The following is a 15,382-nucleotide window of genomic DNA, read 5'->3' as shown; positions in this document are numbered from 1 at the left end:
CAATTGTTTTCATCGCCTACCTACATTTAATTTTCAATTGTTTTTTGACTAAAACAAGTAATAGAAAATGTACTTTTCTTCTATAGCATTTTGTCATATCTCTAACAGTAACCAAGATACCCGGTGTGAAAATTACAATCAAACAGACTGTACCTATACTAATTCCATTTATAAGAAGATTTGTCCATATCCACTACAGTCTTGTAGTTTGGAATAGCGTAACTTCTGCGATGTACCTATCAGGCATTTTTGTTTCTTTGGCTGATTATCTTAAAGCCATCAGGGCGGACGTGTTCTGGTTTTAGCTTCCGTTTTTTTTGTTTTTTTTTTACCTATTTGTTTGTTTTTAAAAATTTGCTTGCTGTTTTTTACATAATTTATTTTTTATGTTTTAGTGTCTGCATTTATTATTATTTTATTTATATATATTGTGTATATTTCGACGTGTCGAAACACTCTTGTGAAATCCGACGAATAAATATTATTATTAAAGAGATTCACGGTTGTTGGTAATTAAAAACGCGTTCATATTTGGTTTTGTAACGTATAGGTATCGTGGTTGTTATATAGTTTTGTTGTTGTCATTTGTAATAAAATACAAATACGTGTCTCATTTTCTGTAAAAGTTCCGTGTTTATTAATGCAATCAGCCCCCCCCCCCCCAATGTTAGGAACTGTCAACTCTAAAAACGCAAATGAAAAAGTAACTACTGCGCCGGGGCAAATATTTTTATTTCTTTGATTAATATTATGTCCAAGAGATTCAATATAAATCTTACAACCTCAATTAAAAGTATACTCTCTCACCGGTTAAACGGTTATATATTAATTTTTAAAAGCCTAGTCGGGGGCCTAATAATTTAGTGAAACGCTGACAATTTGACGTGTTTCCTAGTTTCCCTTCTCCATTTAGATCGATAAAAGGTACCATTTATAGATCTCGAAGGAGAAGGGAATCCACTTTTCCCTGTGCCACAATTTCATGACCTATGAATTTGAAAATTCATGATAACAATTTTTTGACATGTTCGGGAGATGTAAAGCGTATCTATACATTTTGGGGCATATATCTGATCATCCCTACCATCGTAGTCCCAGAGTCCTCTACAATTCAATGCCTCTACCTAGAAGGGTTTATAAAAAATAAATAATTTTAATAAATCTCTATTTTGCTATAGGTATTAGCATTGAATAACGACTTAATTTTTCACTCAACGGTATTAGGCAACTGCGATTATCTAAACCAGCAATATATAAACATACTAACAAGGTCAGAGAATGAAATAATACTAGTTTGATTAGTTGCCTATCATCAGGCGGTTCTTATATCTTTACTTTACCCTTGTGTTATCCACTTCCAGTTAAGTTAATGTTCCACTTCCACTTTTAGGTTATGGTACTGTCAAAGTCAAAGAAAGTATGACAAAAAAGTAATTATTTAAATGTTGAGTGTTTATTAGCGTAACAACTAGCTGAAATATACAATAAGAATGAAAACTGATAATAATTATAAAACTGTGCCCGCATTTTTGGTGAAACTTTGGAAAATGGTTAATGATCCCAAGACAGACCATTTGATCTGTTGGGGAAAGGTTGCAAAGTTTATAATTATGCAGCACAACTTTCAAAGTCTTCTTGCAGGATGGAAAGACGTTTATAATTCAAAATGAAGTTCAGTTCTGGTGTACGTTGTTGCCTTTGTATTATAAGCACAATAATATGAGCAGTTTCATTCGGCAGCTAAACATGTGTAAGTTAACACCAAATTGTGTGGTATGTTGCACTGAAATTGTGGAATTTCAGATGGGTTTCACAAGATTTCACTTCTAAATAGTAGCATTACTAATGACAAAGTGGAAGTTGAGTTTGTGCATCCCTATTTTCAAAGAGATGAACCTGGATTACTGGGAAATATTAAACGAAAGGTAAACTATTTGTTTGTTGACTTGGTAACTGTTCTTCTTGTAGATTTTTAGGATAATGACGGTTGGTACGTTCAAAAATTGAACACTCACTTTTTTCTGAACGTACCTACCTATACACGATGATTGTTGTGACAACGACTCTTACCACTGTTATTATTTTGTGTAGGTCACAACATCAAGACACAATTCTGAGAAAAATGTACCTGAAGTTGCTAACCAAGATCAACTAAGTAAACTTATGGCTGATGTCAAATACCTACACAACCGTCAAGCACAAGTGGACGTGGTTATTAATAATTTAAAACGAGAAAATTCGGTTTTGTGGCGTGAACTCGCTGTACTTAGGCAGAAGCATCAAAAACAAATTCAAATTGTTAACAAGGTCAGCCGGCTTGCAGCCTTTATTTACTAACTGACTGTTTCTTTTTCAGCTCATACAATTTCTACTGACAGTTGTACAGCCTTCCACTCGCCGCAGTGGTTTGGGTGTTAAACGTCGTTATCCACTTATGCTAAATGAAAATCCGGAGAAAAAACAGAAGAGCAATTCTGAGGGGCCCACAATACACGAATTAGATAGTGCAGATCTTTCCGCAGAGGATTTATTGCATGATTCGGAGGGCGAAATTGCTCAAGTAAGTTGGATTCGGAAAAATGCAGTGCTGCACAGAAATCACTCATGGAAATACATATAGGTATAGGGTGTTTCATGAGAAATGTAGGCTATCTATATCTCGAAAAGAAGACCTCAGGATATTGTTCAAATTTCACAGTACATAATATACTAATTTAAAATTTTTTAAGTTGGTGGCACTTACTGTTACCAACGCATATTTTAAATGGAACACACTGTATCGTTTCATGTTTAGATCCTATGTAATATTCCTGTAAGCCGTTTTTGACTTATTTTGTTGTTTATGTTTAAAATGAACTTTGTAGCTCTGCTGGTTTTCTTTTAGAGATTCCACTTTAGTGGACATAATAGAATCTAAAAATAAAATAATATATAGGATGTTCCATTTAAGATAAGCAAGTTGGTATCAACGGGCATCTAGAAAAAAGTGTAGATGAATTCCTTTTAGACTAGATTAGTATACTGTTCAAAATATTTCATTGTCTCCTTTTTGAGATATAGATAGCCGATTTTCGTTGTGGAACACCCTGTACAACATGTTTAGTATTAGCATTAAAGACATCACAAGCTATATCGAGATTACTTTGGAATTATCTGAAATTTCTTTAGCACCTTAAGGCGTTACAAATTAAAATAAGCAATTTTCTGTTAACAAAATGTAGGTTGATAGCCCAGTTAGTAGTGGTCAACCAAATCAATCCACCACACAAGTAAACGAAGTTGAGAGTAGCCTGGATCACGAAAATGTATTGGTTACCACTTCAGACTTGGTGAATATTAATTAGAGCCTAAATACACAATTAGCAACATTTTTATCTTCAGGATAGTTGTAAACCGGAAAATTTAGAAGATCTTCTAGGCGACACTGTCCAGGAAGATATTGTTATACCGAACAGTTTGGAGGACACTCTAAATTTTTCTACTGAAGAACCCTTGAATGATCCAAATTTGTATGAGGATGTATTGATGGATCACCCAAACAACGATCCGTTTTTCACAAATATCATGGATGGCTCGTATAATTCGGATGTTGTAAATGAGGTCGTCAATCAGAATCTTTCGAAGCAAGAACCAACCGCTTCGACTAGTGGCACTGACAAAAATTTGACGTTAGCCAAGTGCTATCCTAATTTAGCAGTACCTCAAATAAATTCAATGTAAGCACACATATGTAGCACTTATGGAATTATTGCATTCAATAATTTTTAGAGACGACCTCCATAATCACCAAGAGACTACACAAACCGAGCTGGACCAGTTTAAGGAGTTTTTAAGTGGCTATAATGGCATTGACTCGAAATATTTATTAAATGTGAGTCACAAATTTAACCTGATTTTGTCATAGTGTAAAGTATAATAGAATAGTGAGAGAAACTTCATGTACCATGTACAGTGTTGGTAAAAAAATACTCTCCATAAGGCCGTCTCACTATTCTATTATTTGTCTCTTTTATATACTTTTGGTCTAAACTAATCTTTTATATTGGCAGTTGTTTAATGAAATGCCGTCATATGGATTAACCACTAACAGGGATGAAGATCACAGCGATTTAGGTTAACGAAACACTTTGTAGGCCTGTAGCTCAATGTATCTTTTGCAGACGTACTTACGGGTTCAGGCTCAGAGCTGGCACCTTATGAACCTGGCATTGATCTTAATGAATTATTCCAGGACTCGAGAGATGGCACTGAATTAGTTAATCCTGAAGATATTTTAGGTTCGCCAATTTCACAAAATCAAATCAACAGTTCACCACTTGATCTGACATCCCTGCTGCCGGCAGATGAATGAAACACATTTGGCACACTCACTGCTGTTTATGGGAAACGTGGAGCTGGACAATATCCTGCATTTCTCTTAATATTGAGATATTTGTTAAGTAATTAATTTTACACCTGGTGACATGAATATAGTTTTATTAGTGTTGCATTTTTACGTAATAATGTATTGAGTAAGTCAGATAAGTATAAAACTTGTAATTTAAAAAAATGGAAATATGTTATTGCTTCCGTTTGCAAATAGATTTTTACCCTGCTGATTCATCAAATGCATACATTTTTTTCATTGTACATATTTAATTTCTGTGTTCATTTTTAGTGCCCTTTTTTGTTATGAAATCACAATCAATCAGATGTAAGAACAACTTTCTTATAGTATCAGTATGATGTGTTATGTTATAATAACCGTTTAATAAATTTGTTGTTATAATTATAAACATTGATTTTCGAACTACACGACTCCCCAACATGACCAGGGGCTAGATTGTCCATTCATACAAATCGTAAATGACATAGCTGTTTTGACCCAGTATGACCTACGTATGTAAATATATATATCGTACACTAGATCTCATTAATACCATTTTGTTTTTAGAAGCTGGAATGCAAACATTTCCCAAGGCAGTTTCCAAAAAAGAAATTTTTAAATAGCTCAAAAGAGCATAGGAAAGGAAGTGAATTTTTTGTTATCTACTTACTTTATACAGTTTGTTTTAGCAGTTTTTGAATAGATGTCGCTTTCAAAGTAGGCGTTTTATTTTTTAATCTAGTGCAATAAAACCACTGGTAACGAAGGTCCATATGATGTACATACATAAACAGTCCATATCGTTAACATTTAGGCCTACAGTGGACGTCCATTGTACAAATTGTGTGTATAATTGTACTTATACGTACCATGTTGGTGCATAAGTTCCATATATGTACATACAATGTACGTCGGTGTGTTGTTGGGCCACCCATTTTACAATTACGTTATTTTTTCTCAAAAAACGTAAATTCAGCACTTCAGTTGACCTACTACTGAATGAATTCATGATATGATAATACAACGATTTCAGCAATCAAAGGCATTTTCTCTAAAACTGAGCCGAGTTTAATCGGTCAGAAGACGCCGTTATAGTTTATGTAGCAATCATAATGATCTCCACTCCACAATTTACAATAAATTATCAGTTCATTTTTTCCATACAAACTTATCATTTTATTTTTTCAAAAAACGTAAAGACCCTAACTGACCTATTATTTAATCAAATCACGAGTGTGCAACTTGAGGAGGCTATAAAAGGCACTTTCTCTGGCAACTGCTATGATTTTACTCGCAAAGAAGATGCAGTTGGTCTATGTAGCAGTTTTGCTGACTTTGCGTAAGTTTATAGTACTTCCATGTGATATAGGTACCTAACTTTATACTCTTTGAAACTTATTGCCTAGGTGGAGCTTCGTCTAACCTGGTAAAGCGCGATGAACCGTTCCAAAAAGACGATTTGATTGAAAGTAAATGTAAAAAAGCGACTGTTGTAGATCATTATACAGGTTTTTACGTAATCAGTCCTCAATCTGGAAATACCTTTAATAATTAAACAGTAACTCATTTTGTAGAAGACGTTTATAGCCACAGTGGTTTGTCTAGAAGCACGAGATAAATCAGCAGAAGCATGTGATGTTCTAAATCAAGATACAGTAAGGGGATGTCTTAAGGCAGTGGGCGATGTTGCACAACGTTGCTTACAAGAGGAAGAGAGATATTTTCCAAAATTTTTTCTAATTCATTGGACAACTTCTTAGACTTGGCCTGCAGTGCAGATAACTTTACACAATGTAAAGTGGTTCAGTTACCAAATTCGTGATCCATTTCTGTGTTTTCAGTGGTAACCAGTCCGAGTGCTACCGAGTGTATGGAGAAAATTCCCAGTCACAACTTTTTCGACGTTTGTTCTGACAACCGTCAACCGGGTGCGAATAATAAAGATATTATTTTCGAAAAAGAAAAGTTGTGCGCGTAAGTATTTTTGAATTTGAGACAGTTGTTATGGTGAACCGCGCAATTTCAACCGATTTACCCTGCCAACTGACTCACACTTAGAAAGTCATTAGTTATAGGGAACGAAGCAATATATTTTCAGTGACCTGGACGAGCTTCATGACTGTCGGAAACACGTATTAAAAAAGACCTGTCCTGAAAATGAAACCGTCATTAACATTTTAAATGAAGTTCATAAAGCAATTTCCATGACTTGTAAGGAGGAAATTTATTAGAGATGATCTGCACCTAATGATTATCAGAACTATTAACCAAGTCCTTATATCAAATGATGCCCTTTTTTGTAATGAATGACAAATAAAACTAAGTAATATAATTTTATTTTGATCTTGATCCCTATAAATTTGCTAGCATTGGATGTAGATAACCCGCTAACGATAAGATTTTCAACCTTAGTCCATAGCAAGAAGGCAAAAAAGTACTTTTTAAAAAATCAGAAATATTCGATATCGACATTTAAACTAAAAGTCAATGGGTTTCAAATATGTATGGAAAGTGTTTGTTTTTTTAAGAGTCTATACAATTACCAGTAAACATGCAAAAAAGTGCAAAACCATTTTTGTCCATTGTTCCATATCTAATTTTACATCAATATCATCAAACTTAAAAAAAACAACCCCAATATAAAATTCAGATATAGGGCAATGATATATATTGTAATTATAGACAAACACGATAACAAACAACGTAATTTACAATTATTATCACAACTATTTTTTTTCAAAATGCGTAAATGCATCCCACCAAATGATAAATAACGATTATGTAAGAGCATATGAAAAGTACATAAAAGCCATTTGCTCTGAAAATACACCGAGGTAACAGCACTGAAGATGCAATTGATCTACTTAGCAGTTTTACTCACCTTGTGTAAGTTTGCAATATTACCTGTAATTATAATCATTGAAATGTACCTCTGCCTATTATTTACAGGTCGAGTTTCGTGCAACGTTGTAAAAGACGATGAACCATCACACAGCGTTGGCATGAATGATGTTTTAGACGATTTGCTTGGAAAGAAATGTAAAAAAGCTGGTGTTAAAGATGCATATAAGGAATTCTATGTTAGTAATTCTACAACCTGGAGATCGATCACATTAAATTAACGCTCACTCAAATTGTAGAAAACCTACATGACCACAATGGAGTGTATGGAAAAACAATATAAACCAGAAAATAATAGCGATTCCTCGGAAGAACTTTGTGCTTACGTCAATACAAATGTACGGGAATGTTTTAAAATTGTGGTTGAAAACTTACAACATTGTTTAGAACCGGAAGAGAAATATCTACCCAAATTTATATATGATGCGTTTGACAAATTTTTGGACCTGGTCTGTGGAGATAACTTTATAGAGTGTAAAGTTGATTATTTACAAGTATTGTTCACTTAGGTATTTCTGTATTTTTAGTGTTAGCTAGTACGAGTTCTGCCACATGCTTTGAGGAGCTTTCCAAACACAACTTTTTTGAAGCTTGCGCCAACAGTCCTCTATGGAAATCGCTTACAGATAATGAACACGTTATTTTTAAAAAGGAAAAGTTATGCGCGTAAGTATTTGAGTTTAGTTAATAGACGTGGAAATTGAAAACTGCAATAAATATATTTCCAGTGATATGAACGAGCTTTATGACTGTCGCGAAAACGTGATAAAAAAGACTTGCACTGAAGATGTAATTGTAAGAAATCTCTTCAATAAGTTGCATAAGGCAATTTCCTTTTCTTGTGATAAGGAGGATGAAGACAAGACAACCTAAATACCATTTTCTTAGACGCTGGAGCGATTTTAAGTGTACTGATCCATTTGGTTTTTGTTGTGTAAATATATTGAGCAACATTTTGTTCAACATGATACGCAAATAGAACTAAAGTAATTTGAATGTATGTATCTCCACCGCCTTTCCTTTCGAAACATATTTAAACGCAGCACCTTGTGTTGATAGCAATACCAAAGATACTCGCGGTTGAAAAACTACTCATTTTACAATTAGTTTATTTTTTTGCTCTCAAAAAGCGTACATGCAGCACTTCTGAACTACTGAATTCATGATATTACAACGATTTCAGCAGTCGAAGGAATTTTTTTCTAAAACTTGGCCGAGTTTAATCGGTCAGAAGATGCAGTTATATAGTAATGATCTCCATTCTACAATTTCCAATTATTTTTAGTTTATTTTTTCCATAAGAAGTTATCATTTTATTTTTTTCAAAATACGTATAAAGACGGTGCCCCAACTGACCTATTATTTAATTAAATCATTCATTCAAAAGAAAAGTTGTGCGCGTAAGTATTTTTGAATCTGAGACAGTTGTTATGATGAACAGCGCATTTTCAACCCTGCCAACTGACTCACATTGATCTTATAGGAAGTCATTGTTATGCGGAACGAAGCAATATATTTTCAGTGACCTGGACGAGCTTCATGACTGTCGGAAACATGTATTAAAAAAGACCTGTCCTGAAAATAAAACCGTCATAAACATTTTAAATGAAGTCCATAAAGCAATGTCCATGGCTTGTAAAGGGGAAATTTATTAGAGACGAAACTGCAACCAATGATTTAATTTAATTTTTGTAATTATTGACAAATAAAACTAATATAATTTTATTTGATCTTGATCTCTATATGAACTTGCTAACATTGGATGTAGATGACCCACTAACGATAAGATTTTCAACCTTTGTCCATACAAAAGGCAAAAATGTACTTTTAAAAAAATCAGAAAACGAATATCGAGATTCAACTAAAATATGTATGGAAAGTTTGTGTTTTTTTAAGAGTCTATTATACAATACCTAGTAGGTAAACATGCAAAAAGTACAATAAAAGCTAAGCAAGCATGGTTGTAGAATGTGGTGACTTCTAAAGCAACCAATTAACGTACGACATTGGACAGCGCCTTTTATCTCAAAAGCTATCAAGCGACAATTATGATAATCATTCATTTCCAATAATTAGAGAACCTTTCAAAAACATAAGTGCATTATCGTATATTTAAAAAAAAGCCTGAACACTCGACATGAGGAGATGGCGCACTCTGGCTTATTGCGCTGATCTGATGAGAATGCCGAAGGGCGCCTAAATCTCTATCTGTAGCCGGTGTCTTCTAATAACAACGTAAAAACATGTGCAATTCCTTATTTGTGATGTAAACACTTCAAAGTGCGCTAAAAACCTATTCAAAATGGTGATAGTGGACAATATCGCAAGTAAATTGTGTGCTATTTTGCAGACAAAAAACAGTGAAGGTACCTATATATTTTTAGTATTTTACAATTCGCGAATTTCATTCCAATCCAAATTATTAACCCAAATTTAATAATATTGTAATTATTGTTTGGACTATATTAATCAATATCCAGCGAGCGCTTGCGCTTTGTCTCGCGGGATCGCTTTTTCCAGTTTATATGCAACACAACATACATAGAAAATCAGCTCCATCGTTTATTCCAAACTGTTTTCAATTTCCCCATTGTCAAACAAGGATTTAAATTGAAAGTGGCGCCTCAGCGCCTATAATCTGTATAGACCAAGACACTAGAATTAAAAACGCAGAAAAACACCAAGACAAATTTAGTATCTTATAGATTGAGAACCCTTAGTGATTTTCAGTCTGGGTTTCCACAAGGAGGCGGAGGCGTGGAGGAGAAAAGCCCGCCAAGATGTCGCACGACCCTGCTACTTCTGTTTCCTCTACCGCCTTCCTATTTTTTATTTTATTTTGTTTTCCTTTATTTTTGAGTGACACAATCCACTGTACATTGACAAATATCCATGCCCGAACCCGGATTCGAACCAGAGACCCTTTTAGTACCGCAGTCGAGCTTCAACTGAACTGTTCCACACGATCCGACTCCATTTATTTCTAACAAGGAAACTCAGGAGTATGCCTTGAACTTGTGACTCTCTACAGTACAGCCTCGAAATACTCTTCATTCGCATTAAATGAGTACAATTGGATTACTCCTTGGAGTAAAACGCCCGTCACATGTTAAGTGGGGGTTGAATTGAGTGATGCCCTTCCTGAACATGCGATTCTGAGCTGTAATTCTTAAGAGCCTTACGGAGCAGTTCCCTGATTATCTAAATTAAAACCAAAATTACAGGAACCATTTTTGAAGTAATAATCCTACCCCAGGACCTGACAAACTGTGATATTAAACAATTTAAATCTCTCATCAAGACTGTTCTCCAGAAAAATGCTTTTTATTCGATTCAAGAGTTCATACACTTTTATACTTCTAGGCTATAGTCGATGTAATACACACTTTGTTTGTCCAATTGTTATACATATTATTGTTTGTTAATTTTGACTTATCGATGATTGTAATGACGATCGAACGATTAAATTATTATTATTATTATTATTTATAAGTACCTACTCTATTAACTAAAATATTTCCATCAGGTTTGGTGTAGATAATCCAAATCGTTTCTTTGTAAAAACAAAGCATTGTTGTTTAAAACTGAACTGAGCTTACTAAAAACATTTGTGTATTTTTTATAGTACGAGCAACGGAATGGCGTCTACTGGGCCAAGAGCAAAGTGGTCTCCTATTATTATCATGGACACAAACAGAGAGCGACTCAAACTCTACAACACACATTGGCGTGTACTCCTACGAGGAAAACACATTACAAGACATTTACAAATTTGAACAACCCACAACAGTAATCCAAGCATCGCTCAATTCCAATAAGTCAGTACTCGGTTTTGTAACAAAGGAGTACAAAGATACCGACGATCACACATCGTACACTTACCAACCATTTATACTCAAGCTTGACAAAGGCAACCTTATCGATTTGCAATTAAAAAGAACGAAACAAATAATGATTCAATTTTTGTATCGAAAGCAGTCCGTCTTAAACGAAAAGAAAATCGACAAATTTCTAATAATGATTCACGAAGAATGTAAGTTCAACTTTCAATTTCGATATTTGACTGATACGTTTTGAAGGTGTCTTACAGTATCAGCTACAGTGGGACGTATTTGAAATGAAAGGCTGTGAAACTTTGGTACGTGTGTTTTTATGGGCGCAATGGGATTCCGTGCATCAAACCTTATATTACATTCATTACAAAACAGTAGCCAGAGGGTTAGTGGAGGATGAAGATGATCCCAAGCCAAATTATGAGAAGAAGACCTCGCCGACTTTGTCTGGGTTACAATTTCACGAAGATCTGCCCCATGAGACTGTTGTATGTGTGAATTATTAGCTTATTTGGTTCTCTGATTGGTGGAATTGTAGCTGAATATTCCATTAAATTTACCACATTTGAATTCAATTTCTTCAACATGCAATCTCTATGAAGATGACACTGTTCCGTTGCGAATTCATAATTGCTCATTGGATTTGATGGTGTTAACTGATTCTGAGGGATTTATTTGTGTCTGTCATAATTACTTGTATCAGGTAAGTGTAATGCCATGGTAGCACTTCCAGTTTTTCGAGAAATGGACACCGTTTACATATCATAGAAAACTTCGCAATTTTAGCCAGTGCAAACAACTACAAACCTTGAAGAGAATGATTGCACCCCAGTACACTTCGCCTACTCAGTTACGGTACTACATCAAAGCTGTGTGATACATTGTGTCATACCAGGAATACCATGGAATCAAGCCAAAACTATTCGACCGACGTTTATGCTATACGAAGGTGGCTTTTTCAATCAAAGCAAACAATCATCGAGTTTTTTCAGATCACCACATATTGGTTTATATACCAGGGATATGTACTCAATTGCTGGATGTAGGGATTTTGCACGAACCAACTTGTCACATTACGATACCATCGGAACCACTCGATGTGGAACCTCAACAAATCATTTTCGTACCCGCTCTTAAAATGGGCAAGGCAACTGTGCTTAACATAACCAGCCTAGAAGTGATTGATCTTACCGTAACAATCCCACAGCTACTCCAGACATTTAAAAATAACACCACCCTTGAGAATAAACTGTCGATAATGCATTACCTTTTGGTACATCGAAATGACATGGAAGCAGCTATAGAGGTAATCAATTATTCCAACGACACTCTACTTGAATGAACTTTTAGCTATTCACTTCTCAAATTGACACCTTAATATTTGGAGGTCTTCCTCAACTGATCAAAGAATTTCTCATTGGCAGTTCTTACTCGACAGTCCGAAGAAATTTACCTTCCGACGCGAGTCAGTTAATAAATCTACTTCCGATCACTACTCAGCCCACAGGATGCGATATCGAAATTAAAATTAACGACAATGTAATCTCATTATCTCAAGATGCACTCTGGAACGCATCTATGATGTTACTCTCACCACAGCAAAGGCTAGTACCGTATAGAGCCGACATATGGACAAAGCTATGGGATCATTTAATTAAAAGCGCAAAATTGAAGCAGAAATTTAAACCGGCGCAAGTTGTAGAGAAGCTACTCGTTTCTCTAGTTTGTTATCAGGTAAATCGCCAGCAGAGATGTTCTATTAACTCCTTATTTTTTATTTCAGCCCGAGGCTCTTTCGCGCTCCAGTACTCCTTTATCACCAGGCAGTGCATTGGGGAGTAGTAGCACAATCAGTGATTTGTCCTCAATGAGCCAATGCAGTCGGAAGAGCCAAATTGACGCCTTACCATTTTACGAAATCGAAAGTTGCACCGCCAGCAAGCAGGAGCATGTTATTTCCGTGGTAGGTAGTATACTGCAAATATTCCGTCTTTTTTACGCTTCTACATCTTCACCTTTTATTGTTGAAGCTGTTTATGCAAGTTCCAGTAATGGAAAATTTAAACGGTATAATGCTCAATTAGAGGTAAGAGCAGCCCAAAGACGTTTTTGAAAAAGAGTTTGTCAAAGGGGTATTGTCAACACCTTTTTGCTGACATGGCAGTTGATCGAGTGCGTTTGCGGGAAATTATGTACTGTTAGACCTTTTTTTTGCCTTATCAGTCATCTTCTATCAAAAGGTTCATGAGCCCCCCAAAATATCCATATTGTATTGTGCAAAAAATTTGACCAGTTGTGAACACATCCATTGGAACAGAACCAGTGGAAATCTCAGCGTATATGAAAGAGAGGACTTCTGCGTCACTAGTTTGTGAACCAAGTTCCAACTATTTCAAATTGTTACCATCTCTTTCTCGCTCATGTGTGACAGGCGGTAGAGAATAAAAAAACTTTATTGAAATTGGTTCACAAACTAGTGACGCAGAACTTCAACTGTAGGTAATTCTGCATTGAAATAAAAGCGATAGGGCAAGCGTGATCTCATAAGAAAATACTGGTGTAGCATCTTGTTAACTATATGTTAACACGAACAGTTTTTTAGAATCTTCGTGAACTAAGCATGCATCTACTCAAACAAAGCACTGAAAACAAGATAAGCAGATTTCAATGGCAATCGCAAACGCCAATGCATGTACATGCTGTTGCGACGAGATATGTGGCGGCACAATTGGAACAGTCACGCTTCTTATGCCACATTCTATCAAAAGCAATTGGATTTGATCCAAAATATGATCAAGAAAAAGGTTTTGTGTACATGTAAGTGCTTTCGTATTTGCTGATGAGGTACTTACCTGATTGCAGTGACCATTTACCAAACGAAAAAAAGTACGTATTCTTCGCCATATTAGAGAGGTACTACTCGGCGGTGGAATCCATAGCATTTCCGCTTCCGCAGGGCTTCACATCGTTCTTCACCTTTTTGGGATATCGGACTTTGCGGTTTAACACCTTCCTGCAATACGTTCAGCGAAATGTTTTCGAGCTGCAAGTTGACGTTATGAAAATTATCATGATGGGTCAGTCCGTCAGAGTGTCCTCAAGAGTACAATTTCAATATTGTTGTAGATACTGATGATACAAAAGCCGGAATACAACGCAAACTCAAACTGCTCAGCCTGTTACCGCGATCGAGACTGAAGCGGCTATTGAGTCAGTGGAGTCATCCTGTAAGTTTGATGATTCGCGCGAGAGAACACGCGCTCAATATTTTGTCCGGAGTTGAGGGGCAAAATCCTCGATTGCATGGTCTACAGAAAAATAGGAATTATCAATTGGGATTGGCCGCATTTCCATCCGAAGACAGATTGTCGCCACTGGATACGTTTCTGGATCTCTTGACTGCTAAAGCAAATTTAACTGAGATCGATTTCGGTTTGCTCATTGAAGCCACTATTACATCCACTGATGAATTTATATAGACGTGAATATACTGTTTAGTATAGCTAATAGAAATAGCTAGATATATATACTTGTTTTCAAAATACTTATGTGAAAAATCATAGCTAGTACAAGATTAAGTGATAGCATTGATCCCTTTTCTTAATGATAATAAACGGTCACGAATCACTAATTATTCACATTCATGTGTCACAGTCGAAAATTACAATTAGGATTTAAGGCGGGAATTTGTGCAATATGTAAAATATTTTCAAGATTTTAACTGCCAAATCAATTTGTTCAATTACACGTATACCTACCAAAGAGATTAGTACCTATACTATTTATTTTTGTTTTGTTTACTTGTTTTTACATTCTTTATGATCATGTTTCTATACCGATTTTTATGTGTAGGTACTATGTGTTATGTTAGCGGATTGTTATAATTGTTTTGTTAGAAATATAAAGAAAACAAAATTGACATTTGTCTAAAATATACATACTGGATGTCTACTTCTTGTTTCTTCAAACCGGTAGAGGGCAATATGATAAAATTTGTTATCACGATCAGCAACGTATTGTTCAAGGCTGTCCTATATAGTAACGCAAATATGATTGCAATAAAGGATCTTATAGCATCTTACGCTTTAAAAATGTTGCTTCAGGAACCTACTAGAACTACTGCGAAATCTAGAACTTGTTTGGACAATATTTTTATAACTCAATCTTTAATATTTCAATGCACTAATGTCAATCTAGGCCTCTCTGATCACCATGGTCAACTCTTAAATATCATAAGGCAATGTAAACCAAAGAAGGTTAGTGTCACTGGGCGCAAACAAAG

At 35.3% G+C, this 15,382-nt stretch overlaps 3 protein-coding genes and 1 long non-coding RNA gene across 6 annotated transcripts; all 4 read left to right on the top strand.

The window, feature by feature from the left end:
* Nucleotides 1-1,391: 1,391 nt before the first annotated feature.
* On the top strand, nucleotides 1,392-5,337 carry LOC116177392 (heat shock factor protein). Of its 2 annotated transcripts, XR_004146664.1 has the most exons (11): nucleotides 1,392-1,592; nucleotides 1,642-1,750; nucleotides 1,804-1,925; nucleotides 2,092-2,307; nucleotides 2,357-2,560; nucleotides 3,222-3,329; nucleotides 3,382-3,716; nucleotides 3,769-3,871; nucleotides 4,050-4,113; nucleotides 4,161-4,878; nucleotides 4,934-5,337. XR_004146664.1 is itself a non-coding variant. In XM_031496362.1 (10 exons), exons 1-10 carry the CDS (start codon nucleotides 1,491-1,493, stop codon nucleotides 4,349-4,351), a joined length of 1,554 nt encoding a protein of 517 aa, XP_031352222.1. In that variant the 5' UTR covers nucleotides 1,392-1,490; the 3' UTR covers nucleotides 4,352-5,337. The 2 variants fall into 2 exon arrangements, 1 of the variants encoding a protein (XP_031352222.1); XM_031496362.1 differs by having other exon boundaries at nucleotides 4,161-5,337.
* A 220-nt stretch (nucleotides 5,338-5,557) lies between these two features.
* LOC116177394 lies at nucleotides 5,558-6,703 on the top strand. Its single transcript, XR_004146665.1, has 5 exons — nucleotides 5,558-5,705; nucleotides 5,773-5,882; nucleotides 5,941-6,159; nucleotides 6,208-6,340; nucleotides 6,465-6,703. It is a non-coding gene; the product is annotated as an uncharacterized LOC116177394 (long non-coding RNA).
* A 431-nt stretch (nucleotides 6,704-7,134) lies between these two features.
* Nucleotides 7,135-8,263, top strand: LOC116177393. Its single transcript, XM_031496363.1, has 5 exons — nucleotides 7,135-7,252; nucleotides 7,316-7,446; nucleotides 7,507-7,741; nucleotides 7,795-7,933; nucleotides 7,996-8,263. The coding sequence occupies exons 1-5, from the start codon at nucleotides 7,216-7,218 to the stop codon at nucleotides 8,138-8,140; spliced, it is 687 nt and encodes a 228-aa protein (XP_031352223.1). The 5' UTR covers nucleotides 7,135-7,215; the 3' UTR covers nucleotides 8,141-8,263.
* A 1,079-nt stretch (nucleotides 8,264-9,342) lies between these two features.
* LOC116177391 (protein pigeon) lies at nucleotides 9,343-15,051 on the top strand. 2 transcript variants are annotated; one of them, XM_031496359.1, is made up of 11 exons: nucleotides 9,345-9,633; nucleotides 10,893-11,300; nucleotides 11,347-11,588; nucleotides 11,639-11,803; nucleotides 11,887-12,049; nucleotides 12,093-12,406; nucleotides 12,451-12,834; nucleotides 12,884-13,063; nucleotides 13,703-13,917; nucleotides 13,963-14,177; nucleotides 14,227-15,051. In XM_031496359.1, the coding sequence occupies exons 1-11, from the start codon at nucleotides 9,570-9,572 to the stop codon at nucleotides 14,577-14,579; spliced, it is 2,703 nt and encodes a 900-aa protein (XP_031352219.1). In that variant the 5' UTR covers nucleotides 9,345-9,569; the 3' UTR covers nucleotides 14,580-15,051. The 2 variants fall into 2 exon arrangements, with proteins under 2 accessions (XP_031352220.1, XP_031352219.1); XM_031496360.1 differs by lacking the exon at nucleotides 14,227-15,051 and having other exon boundaries at nucleotides 9,343-9,633; nucleotides 13,703-13,904; nucleotides 13,963-14,120.
* The last annotated feature ends 331 nt before the right edge of the window (nucleotides 15,052-15,382 follow it).

The sequence above is a fragment of the Photinus pyralis genome, unplaced genomic scaffold (assembly GCF_008802855.1).
Source record: "Photinus pyralis isolate 1611_PpyrPB1 unplaced genomic scaffold, Ppyr1.3 Ppyr1.4_LG7, whole genome shotgun sequence".
NCBI classification, from domain to species: Eukaryota; Metazoa; Arthropoda; class Insecta; order Coleoptera; family Lampyridae; genus Photinus; species Photinus pyralis.
This window is presented reverse-complemented; position numbering and strand designations above follow the sequence as displayed.